General features: G+C 36.7%; 3 protein-coding genes across 4 annotated transcripts; all 3 read right to left on the bottom strand.

Moving 5' to 3' along the window:
• Positions 1-1959: 1959 nt before the first annotated feature.
• LOC113749168 (GDSL esterase/lipase EXL3-like) lies at positions 1960-5196 on the bottom strand. The gene is made up of 5 exons (XM_027292840.1): positions 4875-5196; positions 3255-3385; positions 2670-2903; positions 2326-2581; positions 1960-2182 (listed from the first exon to the last, which is right to left on the bottom strand). Exons 1-5 carry the CDS (start codon positions 5194-5196, stop codon positions 1992-1994), a joined length of 1134 nt encoding a protein of 377 aa, XP_027148641.1. The 3' UTR covers positions 1960-1991.
• Positions 5197-7352: 2156 nt separating this feature from the next.
• LOC113748973 (protein FREE1) lies at positions 7353-15288 on the bottom strand. Of its 2 annotated transcripts, XM_027292585.1 has the most exons (10): positions 14151-15288; positions 13279-13365; positions 12032-12163; positions 10447-10578; positions 9458-9523; positions 9221-9331; positions 8870-8962; positions 8001-8034; positions 7838-7908; positions 7353-7742 (listed from the first exon to the last, which is right to left on the bottom strand). In XM_027292585.1, exons 1-10 carry the CDS (start codon positions 15111-15113, stop codon positions 7665-7667), a joined length of 1767 nt encoding a protein of 588 aa, XP_027148386.1. In that variant the 5' UTR covers positions 15114-15288; the 3' UTR covers positions 7353-7664. The 2 variants fall into 2 exon arrangements, 1 of the variants encoding a protein (XP_027148386.1); XR_003464486.1 differs by lacking the exons at positions 7353-7742; positions 7838-7908; positions 8001-8034; positions 8870-8962 and adding exons at positions 9644-9715; positions 10150-10240 and having other exon boundaries at positions 9299-9331.
• Positions 15289-21203: 5915 nt separating this feature from the next.
• LOC113750135 (BOI-related E3 ubiquitin-protein ligase 1-like) lies at positions 21204-22635 on the bottom strand. Its single transcript, XM_027294077.1, has 2 exons — positions 22151-22635; positions 21204-21896 (listed from the first exon to the last, which is right to left on the bottom strand). The coding sequence occupies exons 1-2, from the start codon at positions 22391-22393 to the stop codon at positions 21420-21422; spliced, it is 720 nt and encodes a 239-aa protein (XP_027149878.1). The 5' UTR covers positions 22394-22635; the 3' UTR covers positions 21204-21419.
• Between the last annotated feature and the right edge of the window lie 532 nt (positions 22636-23167).

The raw sequence follows: 23167 nt of genomic DNA on the forward strand, positions 1-23167 counted from the left end.
GGATACCTCTGGCCTAAATCGGGAAACCTTACCTGAAGAAAGAGGAAGCGGAGTTGAGGCATGAGATCAGTGGTAGGAAGGAACATTCATAAATGTGATTTTTTGGCCGCCAAGGCCAAAATAAGTATTGGTAATATCGTTGGCGCAGACCACTGGCAAAGAGACCGGTTGCTTAAAGATTTGTTCTTGTTGTCCTCTCCATAAAATCTTCATGAAGCTTGGTAAGACTCTCTGAAAAACAATTCTAACTGATCTGTTAGGGAATAACACAGACTGATGAACACACTAGTCAGAATCTAATTTTGTTTGTAAAGAAGACACTAAAATGATAGAATATCGAGATCCTGAATTAGGGACGATAAATCTTTACCGCCAGCTCAGATGTTAGAGGATGCCATACCCACTCCTCGCTGAAAGAGAGTTCACTCCTGTTATGAGATCTTCAGTTTGCAAAATTTGGGTCAAGGTAGCTGCAAAGCTTCTTTATTCCCAATTCGTTCAGCTGAAAGAAAGATAAACTCAAAATCAAACAGTGACACGGTGCAGCTTAAAAAAAAGAATAGATAGTACCCCCGGTACTAGCACTAGACAACGAGAGAGGGACTGCATGCAGTTCAATCAAGTCAGAGGGGACTTTTCGTTAGAAAATCTCCCGTGGCCTTCTCCCTGAAGTCCTGTCCATAAGGCGGATAATTGGCCTTAGCGATCGTTACAAGATTGTTATTGTTACCTGTATCAACTATTGAATCTCCAAAAAAAATGACAGCTGGAATTGAACTGTTATATGGCAGCCTTCTAGTTGCTGGGGCACTGCGTGAAAGAGAACCAAGACTCGAACTTGACAGCATCAAAAAAGAGAGAATTTTCATCAAAGATAGGAATTGCATTGTTGTCAATGATGCTCAACTCAGACTTTTGAGTCTGAGGCACTGAGCATTAAGTCCCCCGTTATATCTTGTCACATCTAGTCAAAATGCCACAGCACGTAGTGTGCAGTTGGCGGTTGGATAGATGAAATTGCATGTTAGGGGTCATTTATTAGGGCATGGTTCCAATATCAGAATGCATGTTGGCCAAACCATTACAGTCTAAGTTCTAGTAATTCCAATCATGTCATGTGCATGCGTCCAGTTGAAATCCTTGAATCAATAGAAAACTACAGCATCAATAACAACCTCATGATACCTTACTGCTGTACAATTAGTCAGGAATCAAGGCAGTTGCCAGCACTGACAAGCTGCATTTCCAAAAATGTAGATATGCATGAGTCTTCTTTTTTTCTTTTTCCCGGCTGCCAGAGCTCTGCCCGAATGAAATATTGGATCTGCTGGGGACCAACCCGAAATGAAAGGCAGAGTGAAAGAGTGCATCCGAATCATTATTAGGTCTCCACAATTGCGAGTTCCTGGAATCCCCAGTCTCGCTATACTCACATACACATTTGTTGCTAAAGGTGCACATAAAACAATCTGGCAGTAAAAACTCAAAATGGCATGATTGTATAAGAAACCTGACTCCGGATTGGCCTGAATTTACAGTCCCGCGAGGTGGGGGCGATTCTGAACAATCAATTATTAATAAGCATCACCTGTCCCTCGTCATTAAAACCAGAGTGGAAAGCCGAAAAAAAAAAGGGTAGAAGAATGAGTTATATGACAGCTGGTAGGAAAGAAACTGATAGCAGGTTGGCCCTGGACCAAATAGTTGAGAATCGTACTAATTCTATATGTCCACATCTCAAAATTATGCAATCAAATCGGGTAAGAAGAGCGAAAACAATGACCAGCGGACGCACGCCCCCAAAAAAGAAGAAACATTGCATTGCATTAAATAGTTTCGATTCACATATACATACAATGTTCAATGCAGAAAGTTAAGATCCATGTGCTGTTACACAATTTCACAACGTTGATTTTGTGGCCCCAGTCGGCCTAGCAATGTTTATTTTGTTGCCAGATGATATTAGGGAAAAATCTTGAACTTGAACGGATTTAGAAGAAGTCATTAAGATAATTTTCGAGAATCTGTTTGACCAGCATCCTGTATCCTTGCTCTGTGGGATGGTAACTATCCCAAAACAGATACTTAGAGTCATCTTCACACGTCTTGGTGTATTCGTTGCATAAAATCGCTACCTCTACTTGCCCCGTACCGCAGCACCCATAATCCACAACTTCAAAACCTGATATCAGCGTAAAAATTTTTTGTTAATGTCATTCTGAATTTGCTGTAACAAAGTCAAAAGTTTTAAGTAAAATTCGTGATGATTTACATGGAGCCAAGATCGGTGATACTTAAAGACTTAAAAGAGCTAAGATTGATTACCATAATTTCCTGGATTCTGGATGATATCAAGTAGAGGTTGAAAAACTTCAATGTAAACAATCTTTCCCTGAGGATAATTTCTGCTGAGAGAACTAATCTCAGCTGAAAGCTTCCCATTGACCAATTGGGCTGCTTGGTTTTGGCTGGGAGCACAAACTCTTAAAGAACCTCCCGCTAGGGTTCTCTGAGATGGCACACATCCTATCGGTGGGACACTAAAAACAGCAATTTTGCTTGCGCCAAGTTTATGCAAATCCTTGACAATTTAGATCAAAGTTCATAAGCAAAAGTAGCTCACGAAACAATTGGAAGCTGCAGTAAAGAAACAGATAGCATTTTGGCACCTGTATAAAACTGGAAGCTGAGGATACCATAAGATCAGCGTAAGAATTAACATCGTACTGTGCTTTCCGAACCCCAAAGGTGAAGTACGTGTTGGCAATGTCATCACTGCCTGCTACTATCAAGAACATGGCGTTTGCTAGAATGTAGCTGGCTTTTTCTCCTCCGACGAGACGTTTGAGCTTGCCAATGTATTCCTTGAAGTATTCTAATTGCTGCTGTAGCGATATCACCGACTGATAACAATGCCATTAATGCTCAATTTTAGCTTCTCATAAAATTGATTCACTAGAATTATTACTGCTACTCCATCCGTCCAAAGCCAAAAATAGTCATCCTTTTCTTTAGAATGTCACCGTTTTTTTCGGAGTATGCATGACAGCATGAGTGGAGATTTTAACTACAGTTCCAAAAACAAAAAAAATTTCCGTTTTCCCCTCAAAATCTGACAAACTAATGCAAAAGATTAGCTGCACAAAAGCTCTCTGTTTGATCAGGAAAAATGGTTACGACGAACATATAAATGCGACGGATGGAATAAAATGCTTTGAAGAAGGGAAGAAACAAAAGCCAAAAGTTGTACTGACCACTAATTGAGGAGTCTGGGGATCATATCCGGAGCCTCCTGAAGCAAAACTTACACCAGTTTGGAGATCATTGGGTTGCAAGTGCGGGTCAAGATAAGCTGGCACGATATCTTTAACTCCTAGTTCTTCAGCTGAATTGGAAATATAAGCGCCCTCGCGTAATTAGAACTGTGAGTAACAAGCAAAACAAGAAACAAGTATTCTGCTGTACAATTTTCATTCTTGAGTCACTACATGTAACTTGCATCTTTCTTCTTTCCAAATGAATACAGAATTTACGGGTTTCTTAAGAGGGTCTATGTTAATGTTTTGGTAGTTTTCTGAGGAATTTCTATATATTGACATAATTTACTGTGAGTAGTCGAAAATACATCGACGGTAATTTCAAACTCCAATTGAAGTTTTTAACAACAATTCAGAAGTCATAAGTAATCATATGAAACTTAATAAAATGATAGAAATTATACTGATTCCTTCTTTCTTTCCTGTGATGTAATTCAAATTAATAGTATAAGAATTTAACATGGACTGTAGTGTTGCCAGTGTGATGTAAAGCAGTGCAACCCAACCGAGTTGCTCGACTCGTGAGCTGGATCAACTACTCGACTCAAGTCCAATGCTCTCCAATGTTGAGTTGAATTTGATCTACTTGATAGGTAATTCGAATTAAGTTCTACGGTGGACAAATGTATTCATTGGATCAACAAACTTCGAGTAGTATTATATAGTACTAATTAACATATTAATATTAATATTTTTATTTATTAATATAAAATGTTGATTATTTTCTTTATTTAAATTTAAATAAAATATTAATTTATATTTCGTAAGCTCGATTAAACTCAAATTGAGCTTGACTTAGACTAAGGTAAAATAAAAAAGAACTCGAGTTCAGAAATTTGAGATCGAGTCCAGCTCTAGACTAGAGACTAAAGCATGCGTAGGGCCGGAGATGTCCTGTCCTGCAAGCGAACGTTGAAAACCGACCCAACCAGGCTAATAGAAACAAATTTGTGGATTCTGGTTCAGGGCTTTGGTCTGCGAATGCCTGTCAGACGCCTATGCTTTCATCAAAAACCTTGGCGAGTTTCTTTCTCTTCTTTTTTTGGCCGCAACATAATATAGTTTTATAATCTAATCTATTCTATTATATAGAAAGGAAGGAGAGTCTAAAATTACTGTACAAAAAATTAGCAGACATATCAATCTCAATAGATCAAAGGAATATTTTGACATATTTTCTAGATTTTTTTCACTGTAATTAGGGTTTAAAATCCGATCTACCGTTTAAAAAAGAAAATTTAATCCCTTTTTGATCGTTATGAAGACGGTACATCTACGCAGTGCAGTTACTCGTCCAGCCACTATCGACGTTTTCGGGAAAAAAAGAGGGGGGGGGGGGGGGGGGTTGGTGGGGGGTTTTACTTGTCCAGCCAATGAGGGTGCGAAGTTGAAGCGTGAATAGAAAACCACGCCTTTAATTTCTTGAATCAGCCACCTTACCCAACGCTGCCCCTCCCTCAAACTCCAGAAACGAAATAAAACCCCGAGAGAGAGGAGAACATAGAAAAGTGTTCAACAGAATATTTGAGGCCGTGCTTGTCAAGTTGAAAACCTTACCAATTATGTCCGGAGGTGTCTTAGCATTGCTAAACCTTCCCGTTGGAACACCGCCAGCAAAGTCCTTTCCATAAGGATGAAAGTTGCACTTTACCAGTGAGGAAAGATTGTTGTTGTTACCCTGATCAACTATGGAGTCTCCAAAAGCGAAAACAGCTGTTACTGTTGCATTTTTCGGTAGCTTCACCCGAGCCTCACCTGAGTTGGAAAACATTAACAGGAACAGACAGCAGTAGTAGAACAAAGCCACTGATAGCAAACGTGACCGAGTGAAATTGGAAGACAACGGATGAGGAGACCGTTTCATGAGGAGAAAACCCATTCAATATTCCTCTCTACGCACACACATGCAATTGATTTCCGGGGTTTAAATACCAGTTTGAAGAGAGGAAAGAGTTTGTCAGGACTCGGACTTGTTACTGTCTTGATGTGTGTATATATATGGAAGATGGAATGACTGTTCATCGACAAAGGAAGGAGGAGAGAAGAGTGTACGTAGTCTAGTGTAGCCATCGAATTAGGAGGTGGGTGAGATTTATGATCGGTAATTAAGAGTATAAATTAATGACTAGAGTCCGAATTGTATTGTACGTACTAATTATAAGACTAAAAGAGGAATGCTTAAATCTTTTGATGGTCAAACTAAAAACTGACCAAATAAACATATGGACGACGTATATACCCTTTAAAAGCTGCTCCAACATTTGTCTGAAAAAAGAGGCATCCACGGGCAAATTAAAACTTCTACTGGGCAAGCCAGGTGTCCTAATCCAGAGTAGTTCACAACTTCAGAATGTCATCTTTCAAAAGAAAATGCAAGACCTGTCTGTCAACGAGTAATTTTAATGATCAGAGGGAAAAAAAAAAATTTTTTTTTTTTTTGGGGGTACGTAGTATGTAAAATGAATTAGAGGGTCACACGTAAATGGATAGTATGCATGAAGGCAAGTTGGTAATGTTAGCTCAGAAGATCGTTTTTGTGCCAAAAACATTAGCACATCATAAGGGTTGGTGGGCTACCTGGGATTCACGGCACTCCCCTGTTGTACAAGAGGAATTTAATTAGAACAAAGTCTGATGAATCAAATCTAATCCGAAGAATTCAGTCAGAAGCACGCACATATTCTGTAAATTAATGATTATGTTACAATGCTGATTCACAAAAAATGATTAGGTTGGGTAAACGACCTCAGAACCACGCACGCATTTCAGTTTTTCTGCTCGCATGCCCATGTCTTCTTGGTCCTATAAGTCTATGAGGCAGCTGTGCGTGCAAGAACCTTGGCTTTTAAGTAACAATTTAAAAGTAAATGAAAGAATTTCTCTTAATTTTCATCACAGTCTGTGGTAGATGCTTTGAATACGTATCACTGCATGTTCTAGAGAGCAAAAATCGTGAATGACCCTTAACGTCAAAATCAATGACGGGTATATTAATTAGCTCCATGTTTGGCATGGCCAAAAGTAATAAAGATAATAGCATATTTATCATGTAGGAAAACGGGTTGTAATAAAGATAATAGCAGCTGGAACGTTATTGGTAGATCAACAATTTAATTTACTCGCGGTTGACTGGGACATTTAACTTGTTATGCACTAAATTGATGATCATGTCAGAAGTGGTCAATGTTGCTGGTATGGAAAGCTCTGAAAGAAAAACACCAACATATACGGGGGCGTTTTTTGAGTAGGAATGGCAATTGGCATACATGCTAGTGTGGTCTTTTGGTCTGTTTTCCCCCATTAAGCAAGTACATTCTAGTTGTGAAAAAAAACAAGGGCTTAGATTTAGATTGATCTTGGGTGATAAGTTAACAGCTGAATATTAAAGACCTTGAATATAATAAATTATAATAAAGCCGTCTTACCAAAAATTATAATTGGATATTATTTAATTTTATCGAATTCCATTTTACCGATATCTTAAATCCAATCTAGATTGGATTAGCCGATTTTTGTTTCTTTTTTTTTTTTTTTTTTTTTTTTTTGAAGTTAGAACTCCTACCCTCCTTTTGAATGGTACAATTTTAGAAAAAAAAAATTTACAAATATTATCCTACTTGGATCATAAACTCACAATTTTTAACCACCTTTTCATCCAAATAATCTCATACTGTATATTTGAAGTTGATATTTGACCCCAAAAAAAAAAAAAACATTGATCAGCCTAAAGCTGCTTTATTCGTTTCACATCACTCATCAGACGTGTAGAACACAATAATAATTTTGAGCCACAGACATAAAATTGGGGAAAGAAATATGACATCCATGAAAAGCGCCTGATTAGACATAATATCGATCACATTGAATCTTTAATTCTTTATCGATTCCCAGATTTTTAAAAAAAAAAATTCAAGAATTTTAACTCACAACAGTGCACCAGGAGCGACTCAGTTGAATGATATTGCAACAGCCAAACAATCGCCAGCATTGGTCATGATGGGTCGTGACAAGAATCAAAACTTGGAGAAGAAGGGAAAAGTCTAATTCAACCTCAAGGTAATCTCAATAACGAAGGAAAATTTACACCATCACAAACTTACAATGAACAGGGCACTTCCCAAAAAACAATTAAGATTTACAAGGTCAATGCAACTTCTCAGCATAAAGCAGCCCAGATACACACAGAATTTTCACATACAGACACAGAGAGGCCACTCCTTGATATCAAGCAGACGGCAGATAAACCGGGAAAAAAGAAAAAGATTATCTGAATCATGAAGATCAACCTCTTCAATTAATACAAACTGTCAAAAGTCAAAGTAAAGTCTCAGCAAGCTAACCATAGCATCAGTGAGCACTGACAAGAAATGGATGCTGGCAAACACCACACTCTATGGTCTCTGATCCAGAGCTGGGAACTTGAACCTTTATCATCGACCATTAGATAAGCATAGATTATATCAATGCTAGGCACTGGAGAAAAAGTTGAAATGTGGAGAGTAACAAGACATGATAAAAACCTGCAAATGAACTGTGCAAGTAGGGCATGCAACCTCTTTCATCCGCTTTCCAGAGCCATCTGACCTTGAACCTGTGGAAGCAACAATATAAAAAGGGCTACTTCTCAAACGATCACATCACTGCAAGAAAACATGGCTGAAGTCCATGGATAGATTAGTCTACCTGATGATGCCTTGCGGTTTCTCTCCATCTCCTCCTGTACAGTTTACCAACATCAGGAGTCCACATATAGCCAAATTTTTACTCTTACAGACATTGACTTTCTATCCTATGTTGCTATATCAGAAGACATGAATTCAGGTACACATCATCTTATGGCTTCACATACCAAATTGCAACACAAGAGCATAAAATATCCCCCAGAATTATCAAATGAAGAAAGCTGGTGCAAATGTATAAAAACTATGCATTTTTTATTCTCAAGCCTGATGACATTGCCTGCAGTTAAACTGGAATAATACCAGAAATCTTGAAATGTTATGACCAACACGTGTAATATGTGAACATGATATAAGGAATCTCTACTTCACCCAATCATCCATTACCGAGAGTATAAATTTTTTGTAAGTGCTTCGAATTAAATTTTCTGAATTTTTGAATATCCTCATAAGACATGAAATTTGAGTTCAATAAGATATGGAATGGCTCGGGTTGGGAACTACCATGAGGAAGTCCTGAAACATATCCATATAGACAAGTTCTAAAATCTGATTGCAAATCATCAAAACTAGAAGGGCAATTGCACTATGTAAGGCTCCTATTGCAAGGACATGATGTCCTTGTGCAGCTGGTTCTCCTTATAGAACTGATGATCATTATCATCAAGGAACAACCTTAATTGCACTTTTAGCTATCACATGAAAGTCATCAGTAACTATGAAAAACAGGGCACTAGAAACACAATTACCATAGAAGTCAAAACAAATCATGAATGGCCTTTCACACTCAGGGCCTTGAAACCATAAAAGATCCTAAAATGACCAGTGTGCTAAATTGTTGATATTTGACTAGAAAGAACTGTTTTGTGTCACCTGAAGCTTCTTTGCAAGATCCTCGTGACTGTGCAATGCAGTTGATCTGCTGGAGGCTTCCTTGGCGTTAGTCAATCTATGGGAAACTTCGACCTGTGAAGAGGAAAACACCAAAGGACATATTTAACAAACACGAAGGCATCTAATCAGACGCAATTTCACAGGCCATGAACAAATGCACCAATTCATTCAGACAAAGGATGACCAAGTTCATGATATCATTTTCACTCAACACAAATCAAAACAGAACTCTCAAAAGTTTCAAAGTTCTAGCTAAAAAACATGTTCACTGTTCTCAAACTTTGGGAGGGAACAAACTACAAGAGCTGGAAGTGGAGAATGGTGTTTTACCATGCAACGATCACAAACCCTGACAACTGGAGCATTCTGATCAGCGGTAAGTGCTATCCTTCCATGCGTGCACTTGTCACAGAAAATATCTCCACAATTTCTGCAGTGATGCTGGGGCAAAAAAAAGAAAAGGATAAATTCTCAAAGCAAACAAGGAAAAATATTATGAAGGATTTTAAGATCAAAAGATTACAAGTCCAATTGAGAAAATCACTGTATTAAGGTGACAAAACATACCTTGCGCACAAAGGCATTAAAGTCCGTCCCACAAGCTGTGCATTTGGAGGCCGCCTCATCGGGAATCTACATTTTAATAAAAGAAACTGTGAAACATCATGAAAATGACATCAATAGCACCATTCCAAATGACCGAAATATCCGAGTGATACACAAAGCAGACAAGAAATGGTTATAGTGCCATACCACTAAAACAACTTTCGACCACTTTTCCCATACAAATTTCCAGTGTTATCAAAATCTCTTCAAAATGGTCAGCTTAATCAGAAAATCAATGCAAAGTTACAGTAAGATACTTAATTAGATGATACGGTACAAAGATAAAGAAGCAATAAAACAATAATGACACAAGCAATCTGAGCTTCACTGGATGCATTTCCTATTTTGTACAAGAGATGAGGCAATAGTCCCCCAAAAATAACAGCTGCAGATATATCTCTCCCTCTTTCTCCCTCCCCCCGTCACCACACACAAACAAAATAAGCCTAGATGAGAGTGACTCTTATGGAATTTTCACCAAACAGACAGACAAACAAGTAGACATAACTGAATTGATTAGAGAGCTTCCAAAAGAATAAGGAATAGTTTGCATTCAAAGGTAATATCAGGAAAAGACAGAAGTATTAGCACCAAACGCTTGGGGCAAGAAGCACAGGTTTCTACTCATGCATTATGCAATTAAAATAACTCACTAAATTTCTGATGAATATCATCATTATTAGTGGTTAGATATCCTTGCCTCAAGAAAGAATATGCCAAACAAGCAAACCAGAAAAACAATCCCTGAAAACAATGTAACAAACAGTTATTTTCGGGAACATCAAAATTTCAAGTTCAAGTCACCAAAAAAAAAAAAGGATGAAGGTAAAGAAACTCAGATAGAGATATTTTCAATTTATTCAACTATCACGGGCCCATAATAGGACTTCAAATAAATCAGGAAGATAAAAGAAGGTTTTTACACAAGAGACGACATGGATCCACATTACCCAATGGTCTTTTTCCTCATTGACAGGCTTCATGAAAGCCATCCAATCAGCAAGACCTTTTTTCTTGTCAGTGGGCTGTTCCGTAATCTTAGAAGATTCTGCAGGTCTACTTCTTCCTCCCATCTCCTTGAACTGCATCGCAAACAAGTAAACAAACATTCTACCCAGTTCTGTAAAACAATCTAGAAAAAGACCAACAAAGTGAAGCAAGAGGATAAAAAAATATGAGAGAAAGATAAAAGGCATGGAGATAACCATTTGACCATACTTATAGATGGAACTCCAATTAGAAGAACAAAATGCTTGTGTCAACCTCAAATATACTTTGGACATGCATGAGAGTAAGGTCTTGTAATATGTGTGAGCCTAATGTGAAGTAAGATGTGATGAATGAACGCCAACATAAACTTACCAAAGTAACAAGAGAAATCAGAGCTTCTGGTACTTTTAATGAGGAAAAGGAAAAAAAGGAAAAGAGAGTACGCAATTAATATTTATTGCACAAGTTCTTATAAACCAACCATCCAAATTAAAGGCATAAATGACTATTATCTCAACCCCAAGTATTCAAGTAAAGAATCCAACCATGAAATCTTTTTCATGTCACTTAAGCGGTTAAGCCACTGGATCCAATTAAATAATAGCAGAAAATGATGATGAGCACATGACAGAATTTGACATACAAGTAATAATATTTGTTATGCATAGCATTTTGCTATCTAAAATAGCATGTTAGCATTACTCCCCTTTCTATTTGACTAAAAGCACCATGGCACCTAATAAAACTTTGAGGCTAACTGGGTCATTCTACTCCTTTATTGCCAACTTCACTATCTTCAGAATTTATTCCCAGAACAACCCTGCTTTTTGAGGACTGCCCCTCAGTAGAAGAAAGGTGGTTGAAGGTGGCTACATGCTGTGTGTCAGAGGAAGAGGGTATCACCTTAGCTTGATGATTGTGCTGTCTACGATAGATATTTGATTGCTGAAGTGGAAAGATTTCTAGCAATGATATTCAGATCCAAAGGGTTATGCCTATGATCTCTTGGTGTTATATACCAGTGTGCACCAAAGCCAAATGTGAATTTCAGAGGAGGAACAACAGAGGAAAAAAACACCACTCTTGAGGACAATTTTATGTTTTAAATTTCACTTTTAACTCCTTAATTTTTTTCAAAATAGCATTGACTTCAGTCGTATGGTCTCTGGATGCAGAAGATCTTCAGCACAAAATTGAAATATCCAGTCAACAGATATTACCACTGACACTGAGATATAACCCTTCTCCCCTTAAAAAATAATAATAATAATAATAATAAATAAAATCTCCATCATCAAAACAAAATGAAAGAAAAGGAAAAATAACTCAAGAATCCCTTGTGAATTTTTAAGTGCAAGCAAGCAGAAGAGTAGGCTTGCATTGGATAGATGCAGCTGCATTACTTACTGTTACTATCAGTGTCAAAACTCCAAATAAGAAAGGCCAAGAGTTGATAAACATAACTTCGGTCAAACAACATAGCAGCAAATATGCGAGTATCACATGCTGTATCAAGAGAGATAAAATAACGCAACTAATTCTGACCTGTACAGTTGCGGCAGTCACTGTGTCCAAAAGAGTATTTGTTGTATAACTACTTGACTGCAACCTAATGCGCCTTGGTTCAATGTCAACAGAACTTTTCGACCAAAAGGAAAAGGTTGATGGTGATGTTACCTTTGTAGAGAAAAATGACAGTATAAGCAAATACACAGGCAACCCAACATCCATACAAGGAGGAAATCTACCAGAATGTCATGGAATACACATCCATGATATAGTGCTATAAACTAAAACTGTCAGTACCATGTAGGACAATGACATATGTCACCATTTATTATTCATGACGTCTCAAAAATCTAAATTCATATCTACTCAAAGTAGAATTTTTACTTCACCAGTTTACAGCTTATAACTAAAAAAACTTGTTCAGATCAGAACATTGTTTTCTGGCCTTCAAAGTTCAAAACCAAAAGTGGGAAAATGGAGGAGGGAAAAATATCACCTTATATAAGTGGGTACAAATTTCAGAAATTCAAAAACATTTTGTCTCAATTTTCTAGAAATAAAGGCAAGAGCATATAAGATTCATATCATACCCCAAAAAGCATTCAAGATATTGACGCACCAGAATCAAACATGGTTAATTTCATTACAACTGCTTACAAGCCATATGGACCAAGTCTTAAATGTAAACGTTATAATATATGCACGAAAAGATTGTGACAATAAGAACTTGTCATGACTTTATGTTCCACAAGTAAGAATGATCAATATCCGTATACTACCAACTGCCCTTCTCTACATCAGTTCAATCCAGGGTCCAGAGAGAGAGAAAAAAATCTAACTTAAAGACACCTCTTTTTTTGAAGTAGCATAAACGAGTCTGAAAAACAAATTCCAAAAATCATTGGCAGCAGCAGATCGTATAATTTTAACCAAGAAGGAACCTCAGATTCATGTTTGCCTGAGTCTGATTTACTAAATCTTTTTCCTGGAAACAAAAAGTAGAAAAGAAAAGCATGTGAATATGGATACTTGTTAGTTTACATACTTAAGTAGGATTCAATCAGTTCACCCATAACTGTGACATGGTATCATTCATTTGTTTGACCCATAGGACTTCGTTAGTTTACATAAGTACGATCCGATCATCTCACCAAAAACTGTGACAGTGTATAATCCTTTTATTATATGTAGTCAATTATGTAGAGTCAAGTATTGAGTTTCTAATTATTCACAGTCCCCCTAGGAACAACACAACACCCCAAAAAAAAAGGATAAGTGCATACTTCACATCTAGTTATTGTGTCAAGGGGATATATTCTCAGTGTCCGACTGGTGCTTGGGTCAAGCATGCGAATCCCATCCAAGCCAATCTGAAAGACAGATTCCATATGAAGGTAAACTAGGAGAAACAACAAGGAAGAGAATTGTTACAAATTGCCAAACCAAATTTCAACCGACAAACACAATATATATTCACTAGACTGTATAAAAATGGTTATTGTAAGTGGAGTTGACCTTAATATTAAGAAAGTGGGAAAAATTTGGAACCTGATTTGCAAGAAGCATTGCTATACATTGAGCATAAACAAGCTAAAGAGCGTCATAATCTGGAAACCTTTTCTTTTTTCCGTTGAAAGATATCTTGGCATACTAGAAGCAACATACAGATACCAAAATGCACGCCGTCCAAATTCTGCCTTGGGCAATTGAAAACAGTGCTTAAGCAAAACAAATCAATGCAGTTCAATTTCTCAAAAAAAAAAATCTGAAATACCACTTTGCTATAGCAACAGGGGTTTAGGTAAAAGTAATATCTTGTAGCCAGGCAATCCTCACGTCACATTCTTAAGTTGAAAGATATACCATGCTTGAGATAGAAGTTGAAACAACTAGTATAATTATAGCTACTCTAATATTAACAATAAGCTTTAGCTCAACGGTATTGGAGCCCTCTTCAGGGCTGCGATGTCTCAAGTTTGAGCCCCCGTGTGAGTACAATTACCAAAGTGGAAAGAAAAAGGGGAAAAGAGGGAGGGAGAGGAGAAGAGAGAAAAAGGGGGGGGGGGGGTTGTTGGGACTACAAGCACAAAAATTTAAATACAACTAACAAGAAACACAAACATCGGATAAATATGAGAAGAAAACAAATAGGAACCTGGCAAAGAACATCCATGGTGCTCTGGCCGCCACTTTCAGCCAATAGCTTAACTCTAAACTTCTGCACCCCGCTCTTCACATCCTGCTGGGTATCCGCCTTTGGCACAGCCCTCACTATCTTCATACTTGAAGCAACAGAAGGCCTCTCCTTCTCTGAAGAATACCCAATTGGCCTCCCAAAATCATCAAAACCAGACCAAGTCGACGACTTTGGAGCCGTGCCTCGAGCCCCATAAGGCTCCACCTTACTCCCTTGGTATGCATAGACCCCGTCACCATAGTCATCTATGCCATACCCACCGCCGTCGCCTAATTTCCCATAAAAATTTGATCCAAAATCCGATCTTTCCCGACCAGAACCTCCATATCTGGCCGGAAAACCCTCAAAATAGCTGCCTGGTTGATCAAATGTCACATTATGATCATATGGGCTATCATAAACAGGTGGAACAGAGGAGCTTAGTTGGTTGAATTGAGATGGGTAGGCTGAAGAATAGGCTGACTTGGAAATGGAATTAGGGCTAGGAGCAGAAGAGTAACTGGGCTGTGGTGGTGGAGGCTGCTGGTGGTGGTCGTAGGTTGAGAAATAGGGCTGTGGAGGTGGTGGCGGTTTTGATTGGTGAGGAGGGGCCTGTGGGTAGGGCCCATGCGTTTCGAATTGGGGAAATGGAGAAGAAGGTTGAGCTTGCTGAGGTGGAGCAGGAGGAGGCGGAGTATTGAAGGAAGGGGCAGTGGGGGCAGGATTGGGATTTTGGGGATATGAAGGATAAGAAGAGCCAGGATAAGAGCTAAGGTAATCCGAGGCAGGGCCGTAATTGGCCGAGAAGGGCGGCGCAGAGGCGTAGGGCGGCGGTGAAGGAGTTGCTTGATGGGTGGGAGGAAGTGGAGCTGGTATTGGATTCGGATTCGGGTTTGGGTTTTGTGGATACTGATAGTAGGAGCTAAAATCGCCTTGTTGCATAATTTTCTTGAATGGCTGTAGCTAAAATGCTAAAATTGAGCTGAGATCAGACGGCGGCAGAGGGGAAGGAGGCCCCGTTGGGCTGGCCGATGTCGGTGATCAGACTGATGAGAAGAAGACCAACTCAAATGATTGAGGGAATTTCTTTTCTTTTCTTTTCTTTTCCCTCCTCAAGGGAGTCGAATATGAGTTTAGGCATCGTTCGGACTGCAGCAGTTTTCTTTAAAAAAAAATTACGTAAACACATTTTGATATGAATTCTCAATTTATTTTTAAAATAAAAATAACAAAATTTCACATAAATAAACAAATAATAGAGAACAAATAAAACAAGAAACAATAAGACATATTACATCTTATAAACTAATTCAGGGCAATTAAATCAAATTTTTATTTAATATATTTCATTCTGACATCTAAATATTGACTATATCAAATATTAGAAAATGAATAAACATTCCGATCTGACTTTGTCTACCGAGTCTTGGAACAATAAATTTTTTCCTCACCATTCTAGGTGAAAATGCATTTAAGGTGGAAAGAGCTTTTCATTGTGAGCATTCTCGCATGCCAAATGAGGGGAAAAGGTTGTTGTCCATAGAAATCCAAAGGTGCAATTCTTCAACCACGACTTCGAAGTCGTTGAAGCATGTTGAGATAGAAGGTTAATTGCAAAATTTTTTAGATTAATTACTATGACACCTTTTTTCATGAATTTGTGTATATAAAATAAAATGAGAATTGAGAAAATAATATAATAATTAAGAATAGATTTATGATACAAGTAAAAAAATTCTAAATAATCACATATGCAAAAAAAAAATGATTAAGGATGTAGAATACATCATACATGGCAGTAAACCCCCTTAATGTTTGTTCTCAAAAAACCATTTTGTCCCTTACCATCTAATTTTGAGCACTTTACCCCACTTCCATCAGTCAAGTCAAAAGTTATATTGGGTTATTATAAATCAGTCAATCACCTCTCCAGATGTTTTATAAATTATACTAACCTCCATTATCAAAGATTTGGGCTGCATTACTTACATAAGATACAATGAAAGTACTACTTTGCCCTAATATATTATGCATTATTACAAGTAGATATTTGACAAAAAAGGTTAGGGCACTAAATAAATAAGATTAACTAATTAAACCAAAATAATGATTATTTCATCTCAAATTAGCAACCATAATTACAATCAAAAAATTGCATCAATTGCTATCCTAAGATGACGCCATTTTTGTGATTGATATTAATTGACAATGATTATGACATACAGTCTTATATAATCTGTATAGATAAAGCTTATCAGTGAGAGAAATATAATAATTTTTTGACTGATTTATTTTGTTGAATCTTGTGTCGATACAAACTATTCATGCCTTTTGTTACTGATTTGTTGATTAAGACTTGTGTTTCCTGCACCTACTTTTACTTTCACCTTGCCAACTACAATAAAAAGATTTATTTTTTACCCAAATTGAGATGCTCATACTAATGATTTAATGGTTTTGTAGAGTTGGTTGTGTCTTTTATATTTAGTTACAAATGACAAAAAATATAGCCATTACAGTTTGCACTAACTATGTGCAAAGACTGTTATTACTTCACATTATAGTTGCTGCATCTTTTCAAATTTTCAATATAACCCCTGACTTTTATTAATTATTTTTTTCTTTACTAATACAACTTGAGGGCAATTAGAAAAGGACATATATGAAAGAAAATTATCATCTCACTCCTTAAAATGCTTTTTTAATTGTACTTTTTTTTCTAAATTGGATTGATTCTGTTACAAAAAACTTAAGTTAAGAGAGATTAGTGTAATTTTAAAACCTCAAGAGAGGTCAGTGAAAGTGTTAAAAACCTCAGGAGAAGTTTCTGAAAGTATCCCTATAAATTACTAACATTTCGAATTTGCCCCTTTTGGCTTCATCCTAACATCAAGAAGCGTGCAATAAGGGTTTTTTTAGACTTGGGATTATGTACACATGCACGCATGCATATATGTATATATAGCAAATGAAAAACACACGAAAAAAAGCATGTATCCAAGACCTCTCTAATGTGTTCTTTGTTCCTGTTTCCAATGTGTTCACGATTGAATAAACTACTTGAAAAAATTAACTACATGCTTTTACCAGTATGTAAAAAACAAATCAAGTATTTTTTATGCAAAAGAATTTTCAATAAGTAACACTAAAATAATAGTACAAAAATTTGATCTAACCCAAATATGGGACTTTTTTGTTTTTTAGTATTTAGCCACTAATTTGTCAAAAAAAAAAGACATACAAACCTACATATAGGAGGAGTTGGGTTTTTTCTTAAAAAAAAAAAACAGAGAAAGTAGGGTCTTTATTATTTATAAAGAGAAGAGTATTATTAGATCAAGGATAATTTTGGCTGAAGCTGTAGTTGGTAGAAATAGGGGCAATTTTGAAACAATAGTAATTTGTAATGGTCAAATATAATTTTGACTGATGGAAGAGGACAAAATGCTCAAAATTAAACGTTAGAGGCTAAAATAATTTTAGAACTAAACAAAAGGTGTTTACTATCATTTAGGCATTAACCCAAAACTGTATTTTTAATATAGGTAAATACAAATTTTCTAAATAATCGCATATACAAACGTATTTGCAGGATGGAATTCTTTTTTTTTTTTAACATATACGAACTAATAGGTGCTTTCTGGTTTGCATCAGATTTCATGAAATAGTACATCTACTTTGAGTTTAGTTTAGCACATGTTAGTTCAGGGGAACACGTGATGCAAAACCCAAAAACCCAAAGATTTATGGTTTGTTTATTGGGATGTTTGGAAATTAAGTCGCATACCGAATTATAATTAAAATACACCTTAATAAATCTAAACTTTGATATTTAAACGTTTCTACTAGCTTTCATGGAAAGACTCGTTAAGCAGCAGTAGAACAAACCCATCTGAGGATTGCACTAAACTAATGTTACTCCCTCCGTCCCACTTTGATAGTCCTGTTCTTTTTTTCACACAGTTTAAAAAAAATAGTTAACTTTGTTGGAACAATCAATTTAGATAGTTATTTTTATAAAATACCCTCACATTAATTAGAATATAACTTTATGGGAACTTGAATTGATGGTAAAAAAAGAATCAACTCTCATTAAATGGGGTAGGTTTATAGTAACAACAACTTACATTGAATAAGGGTATTTTAGGAAAATTAAATACAACTACATTCTTCAATTGGAAAGTGGACTATAATTTGGGACAGACGAAAAAGGAAAACATGACTATCAAAGTGGGACGGAGGGAGTATTAATTTTTTTTTTGTCAACACAGAGGTATCTAGTGTCTATGGAGTAGTTATCGACCCAACTATTCCTTTGCGGGTCGAGAGAGGCTGCCCAACATCACCGACCGTTGCACCCAGGATTCGAACTTTTGCGATGGTACTCACCTAACTAGGCTATTACCACCAGCTCTAGCCCTGGGAGGCGACGCACCAAACTAATGTTAAGGGATGGCTTTTACATACATAAACTGTGGCGAAGTTTGTGTCGAGGAATGTAAACATCAAGCAGTGAGCTATTTATCAATTGACTAGATCCTAGTTAATATGTTGTTGTGTTAAATATGTCCAAAAAAACTTCTTAAGGTGTTGGCTTAGGCAAAAGCACTTTTAACATAATTAGTGAGTATCATTTCTTAAATTCAGGAATAGAACTTTTAACCAATAAAGTACTTTGGCATAAGTTCAAAATTGATGCTTTCAGAGCAATTATTCTTTCAAAATATAAAAAATTAACTTTAAAAATTTTATTATAAATTTTGAACTAAATGAAGAGATAAATATGTTCTAGAAATTTAAAATTGCACATTATCTTTCTATATCTCTACAATAATAAAGTTATGTAGTTAGTTTGGTATCAACTTTTTCTGTCATTTTTGGTATTTCTAAGTTTACCTTCCCTATAAGTGCTCGACTTTTTGTATTTTCAAATTTACTCTCTCTATAAGTGCTTCGCCGATACTCAAACAGTGCATACAAAATAACTACTTCCATCCAATAATTAGTGACAAATAACTAATTCAATCCAAAAATTAGCGACAAAATAACTACTTCAATCCAGCCACCGTTTCCCTCTTGCAAACTTTCCCTACTCATATTGTAACCAACTTTGAGTGATTGACACAAGCACCAAAATACGAGTAGGAACAAATTAATAGCACACAAAACTAAAACACACAAAAAAACTAAATAGGACAATTCTAAGGATCATAATCAGTGGATGGCATCCTCGGCATGAGATGATTCAATCAAGATCTAAGGTCAAGGTAGTTTTTTCGCATACTCAAAATTTTGTCATCTCTTTGCTAACTGAAGTGATTAATGAATGTTTCTTCCTTGAAAAGGTCAAGCAAACAGACCAACCACAAAATTTCTTAAATCATGGAAATGATTTTCTATTTCTAAGTTCACAACTATTCCAATTGTTTTTATATATTTAAATTTTGCTATGTTCTTGCCAAGTAAACTGTTAAGCATGTTAAGAACTAATTATGATTTTTATACAGAAATTTTGTCATTTACTTGCTAAGTAAAATGTTAAGAACTAACTATGATCTTTAAAGTGTTACACACGCATCGAGTGTGCTCCCATCACTAGTATAAAGAATGAGAGGGGATTTAGAGTTAAAATTTTGTGTCATATTTTAATTTTTCAAAGATTTACTAAGGATAACTACTTAATTAGTAACTTCTACTAACTTCCATACCTAATAACTTTTATTTGTTTGTCAAAAAAAGTTATAACTTCTTTTTTCTGCCAAAAGAAAAACTTACATTTATTGATTTTTCTTCATTTTTTCTTGATTTGCACACCCATAGGTTGTGCTTTTTCCACTAGTTAAATATAAAAAGTACTCATATAAGTATACACATTATGATTAAGCGTCTAATAAGTATACACTCATAATAAGTATTTTATGGGGCGAGGAGTGTAGTGTGTGGTGAGTTCTTCGTTAAGGCTCTTAAGCCTCCCTCGTTCCCTTGCCCCATAAAATTCTTGTCCCACATCGACTTGAGAGGTGTGCGTGTGTTTGGATTTAAGGTCCGTGAGTTTACCCAGAAGTCAGCAATTGCCTTTTGGGTAAACTGGTGGAGTTACCTTAGATCCGGGTGTGTGTGTGTTTTCTTACCGTTGTTGAAGTCTAATAAGTATTTTGAGTAAAAACTCCACTACTTAAGTACTTTTTTAACATAATTCACCCCAATATACTGGCACAAGAAGTCAACAGCCATCAATAGGTTTTGCGAAGAAGGCCACAACATGCATATGGATTTTTGGAATACGAATGCTTAAGATTAGCCCATTCATAAATACTGTAGTTAATTTGCTGATTAGAGAGCAGGGGTAGTATAATATGGTTGCTACCGTAAGTTAGCCACTCTCTTCGCCTTGCGTCCATAACCCTTCACAAGGATCGTTTAGTGGAGCCGTAAGAGTTTTCCGTGCCTTCAGTGTTGCTACACCTGGAAAGTTTAGGCGACTTGTCACCTTTTTCCGATTCGACAAATGCAGGGCCGGAAGTGGAAGGCTGTACTGTCCTGGATGGATTTGAGGTTAGTCGTCGCGCATGGTAAGCGTGGTCATCATCATTGTGCTTTTCAAATCTTTTCCCGTCAGTTCATAGTGGAGCAGTACTAACCATCTTCCAGTACAAGATTTTTACGGCTTCAGAGCACAGAGCTGTCCCATTGCATTGCTTAGAACAAGCACTCACCCCACTTATTAATCAAGTTTCCAAGAAAAACAATCCAAATCGGGAATAGGGAAAGCAACAATTTTTTTAAAAAAATCAAGATTTCCACGAGAGAAGAAAGTCAAGGTTTTGTTTTGGATTGTAATTTTACACGGACAAGTGTTACATTTTTTTTCTGTAAATATATTTTTTAATCAATTTTTCACTTTACACGCATCAAATTATTTCAATCTATTTTTCTACAAAAATTTCTAAATGCAACAATTCAATCAAGCCCAAAAGATTCTTTAGGAAAGTACTCACGTCGTCATATATCGATGTCTACATGGACATGGACATGGATCACTGCATGTAGAATTGAAAGTAGTAGTAGTAAATTGACTGACAGCTAAAAATTTTGTAACAAAACAGATACCATCCCCGAAAAAAAAGGCTGCCAAAAACCCGTACAGATCACTAGTACTACAACTACCATTTCTAGCCGGTGGGATCGTCATAATAACATCAAAAAAAGTGTCTTCAACAAAGAAAGCTGGTACACTACTTTCCTGCTTTAGTCGAGGAAGATTTCAATGCTGCTATCTTTTACCGATTCGCACGTAGGACAAACCTCAAGAAGTGATTCGCAAGTTGTGCAGGAGCAGAGATGCCTGCAAGGAAGAAAGACAATGGACAATCTTCGAGCTTTACACAGCTTACAAGCTAACTTTTTCAACTCCTGATCTTCTCGGTTTCTGCATTCCCCGTTTGAAGATTCACAAACTGATTCTACGTCAAGGGCCCTGACCAGCTCAAGCCTATTGTTAAGGCCTATGACCATAGCTTCATTGTCCATTGCTTTTCTCTGCCACTCTTGGGCCTCGACCTCTGCCCTTATCAGTAAATTTTGCAGCTCCATGGTTCTGTTTCTTGCAATTTCCAAGTCCTTGTCTTTTTGGTGCATTAAGTTCACAATCTTGGATTCATATCTCTGTAGCAGAACTGCTTGTTGCCTTCCCTTTTCTTGCACAAGTGTCCTCAACCTTTGATTCTGTGATTTTCACAATAACCAAAATTCATTTGATGAAAAAACCAAGAAATTTAAAGGAAATTAAATTAAAAAAAATCTGATCAAAGGATTTCCATCATCAATATCCCCTCATTTGCAAGAGAAGAAAACTAGAAATAAATGATGGTACTGCTTATGAAGAAGCGTGACGCTGATCTATTCCGTGTAAATACGCGGAAACATGGATAATCTGATGCAAATGAGAAAACCCATGTCTCCGTTTTTTGCATTATTACCTCCAACTGCAGTAACCAGTCCATTTCCAGCCTCTGTTTTGCAAGCTCAGAGGCCAAAGATTCAGAGCACGCCATTGACTGAGGGATTTCGCAATCTTTTTCTTGATTAATGATGCTTTGATCAACAAGTTGACGATGGTCTAGGTGTTGTGGCTGATCTTGGAAATAAGCATCATCATCCAACCCCAAAATAGAGTTCACAAGCCAGTCTGGTAAACTACACACGGGTAATGTCAAGCTCATCTTCCAAAGGATATTATTAGAGAAAGCAAAGCCAACTTGAAGTGGAAGTTTTCAAACTGTAGGACTAATTGGAAAAAAGAACGAAAACGAAATGGGTTAGGTAAAAAGCAAGAAAGTTCATGTTCTTGTTAGATTAGAGGAGATGCATGACCTCTCTCCCCCTTTTTTTCCCCCTCAAAAGTGGAAACTTGATTTGGGTCGAAGAGAACCTCTGCTTTTGGCTTGTTTGGACTCTGAGCTTTGATTGTGGTCTAATTGACCGACGAGTGATGATGATCAGAATCCGTATGCTGTGTTAACCAGACCTCCGAGAGGAAAAGAACTCGTGGCTCTCCCCTTGTGGTGTATGCTTTGAAAACAGACACTACGATTTCAACGGCAAAATTATACCATCTAATGTAATTTTTTCTGTTGGGTGGATAATGTTCACGAGAATAATGTAGAGACATTAAGTGGATTACAGCAAATTTAGTTGAGAAAATGTGAGCGAAACAACAAGATCTGGATAAATGGGGTAAATAAATTATTCTAAAAATGAGAATTTATAACTATACTTATATCCCTCTCAAACGACAGATAATTCTGATTATCCTCGAAATTTCATATGAAATGTGAGATTTGAAATCTCTCTTAAACTAAAGTTTTATGGAACCTAATTACTACTATCTAGTAAAACTAGTATATATATTCATTGGCCGGTTGTCTATGAGTTACAAGTGTGGAAAAAGTTGTATTATTCACAGATAGAACATTGTTCATTTACTTTAATCCAAA

The sequence above is a fragment of the Coffea eugenioides genome, chromosome 10, assembly GCF_003713205.1.
Source record: "Coffea eugenioides isolate CCC68of chromosome 10, Ceug_1.0, whole genome shotgun sequence".
Taxonomy (NCBI): Eukaryota; Viridiplantae; Streptophyta; class Magnoliopsida; order Gentianales; family Rubiaceae; genus Coffea; species Coffea eugenioides.

Bases quoted from the DNA above. Each gene is read 5' to 3' on its own strand.
- LOC113749168 (XM_027292840.1), bottom strand. From the start codon at position 5,196: ATGGGTTTTCTCCTCATGAAACGGTCTCCTCATCCGTTGTCTTCCAAT. The intron at 2,904-3,254 runs GTCAGTACAACT...CATTGTTATCAG, and splicing joins CCCAGACTCCTCAATTAGTG to TCGGTGATATCGCTACAGCA. The intron at 2,582-2,669 runs GTGCCAAAATGC...TAAATTGTCAAG, and splicing joins CAGCTTCCAGTTTTATACAG to GATTTGCATAAACTTGGCGC.
- LOC113748973 (XM_027292585.1), bottom strand. From the start codon at position 15,113: ATGCAACAAGGCGATTTTAGCTCCTACTATCAGTATCCACAAAACCCA. The intron at 9,524-10,446 runs GTAATGTGGATC...ATTAAAATGTAG, and splicing joins ATGAGGAAAAAGACCATTGG to ATTCCCGATGAGGCGGCCTC. The intron at 8,963-9,220 runs GTAAAACACCAT...TCCTCTTCACAG, and splicing joins GGGTTTGTGATCGTTGCATG to GTCGAAGTTTCCCATAGATT.
- LOC113750135 (XM_027294077.1), bottom strand. From the start codon at position 22,393: ATGAGCTTGACATTACCCGTGTGTAGTTTACCAGACTGGCTTGTGAAC. The intron at 21,897-22,150 runs GTAATAATGCAA...TGAAAATCACAG, and splicing joins ACTGGTTACTGCAGTTGGAG to AATCAAAGGTTGAGGACACT.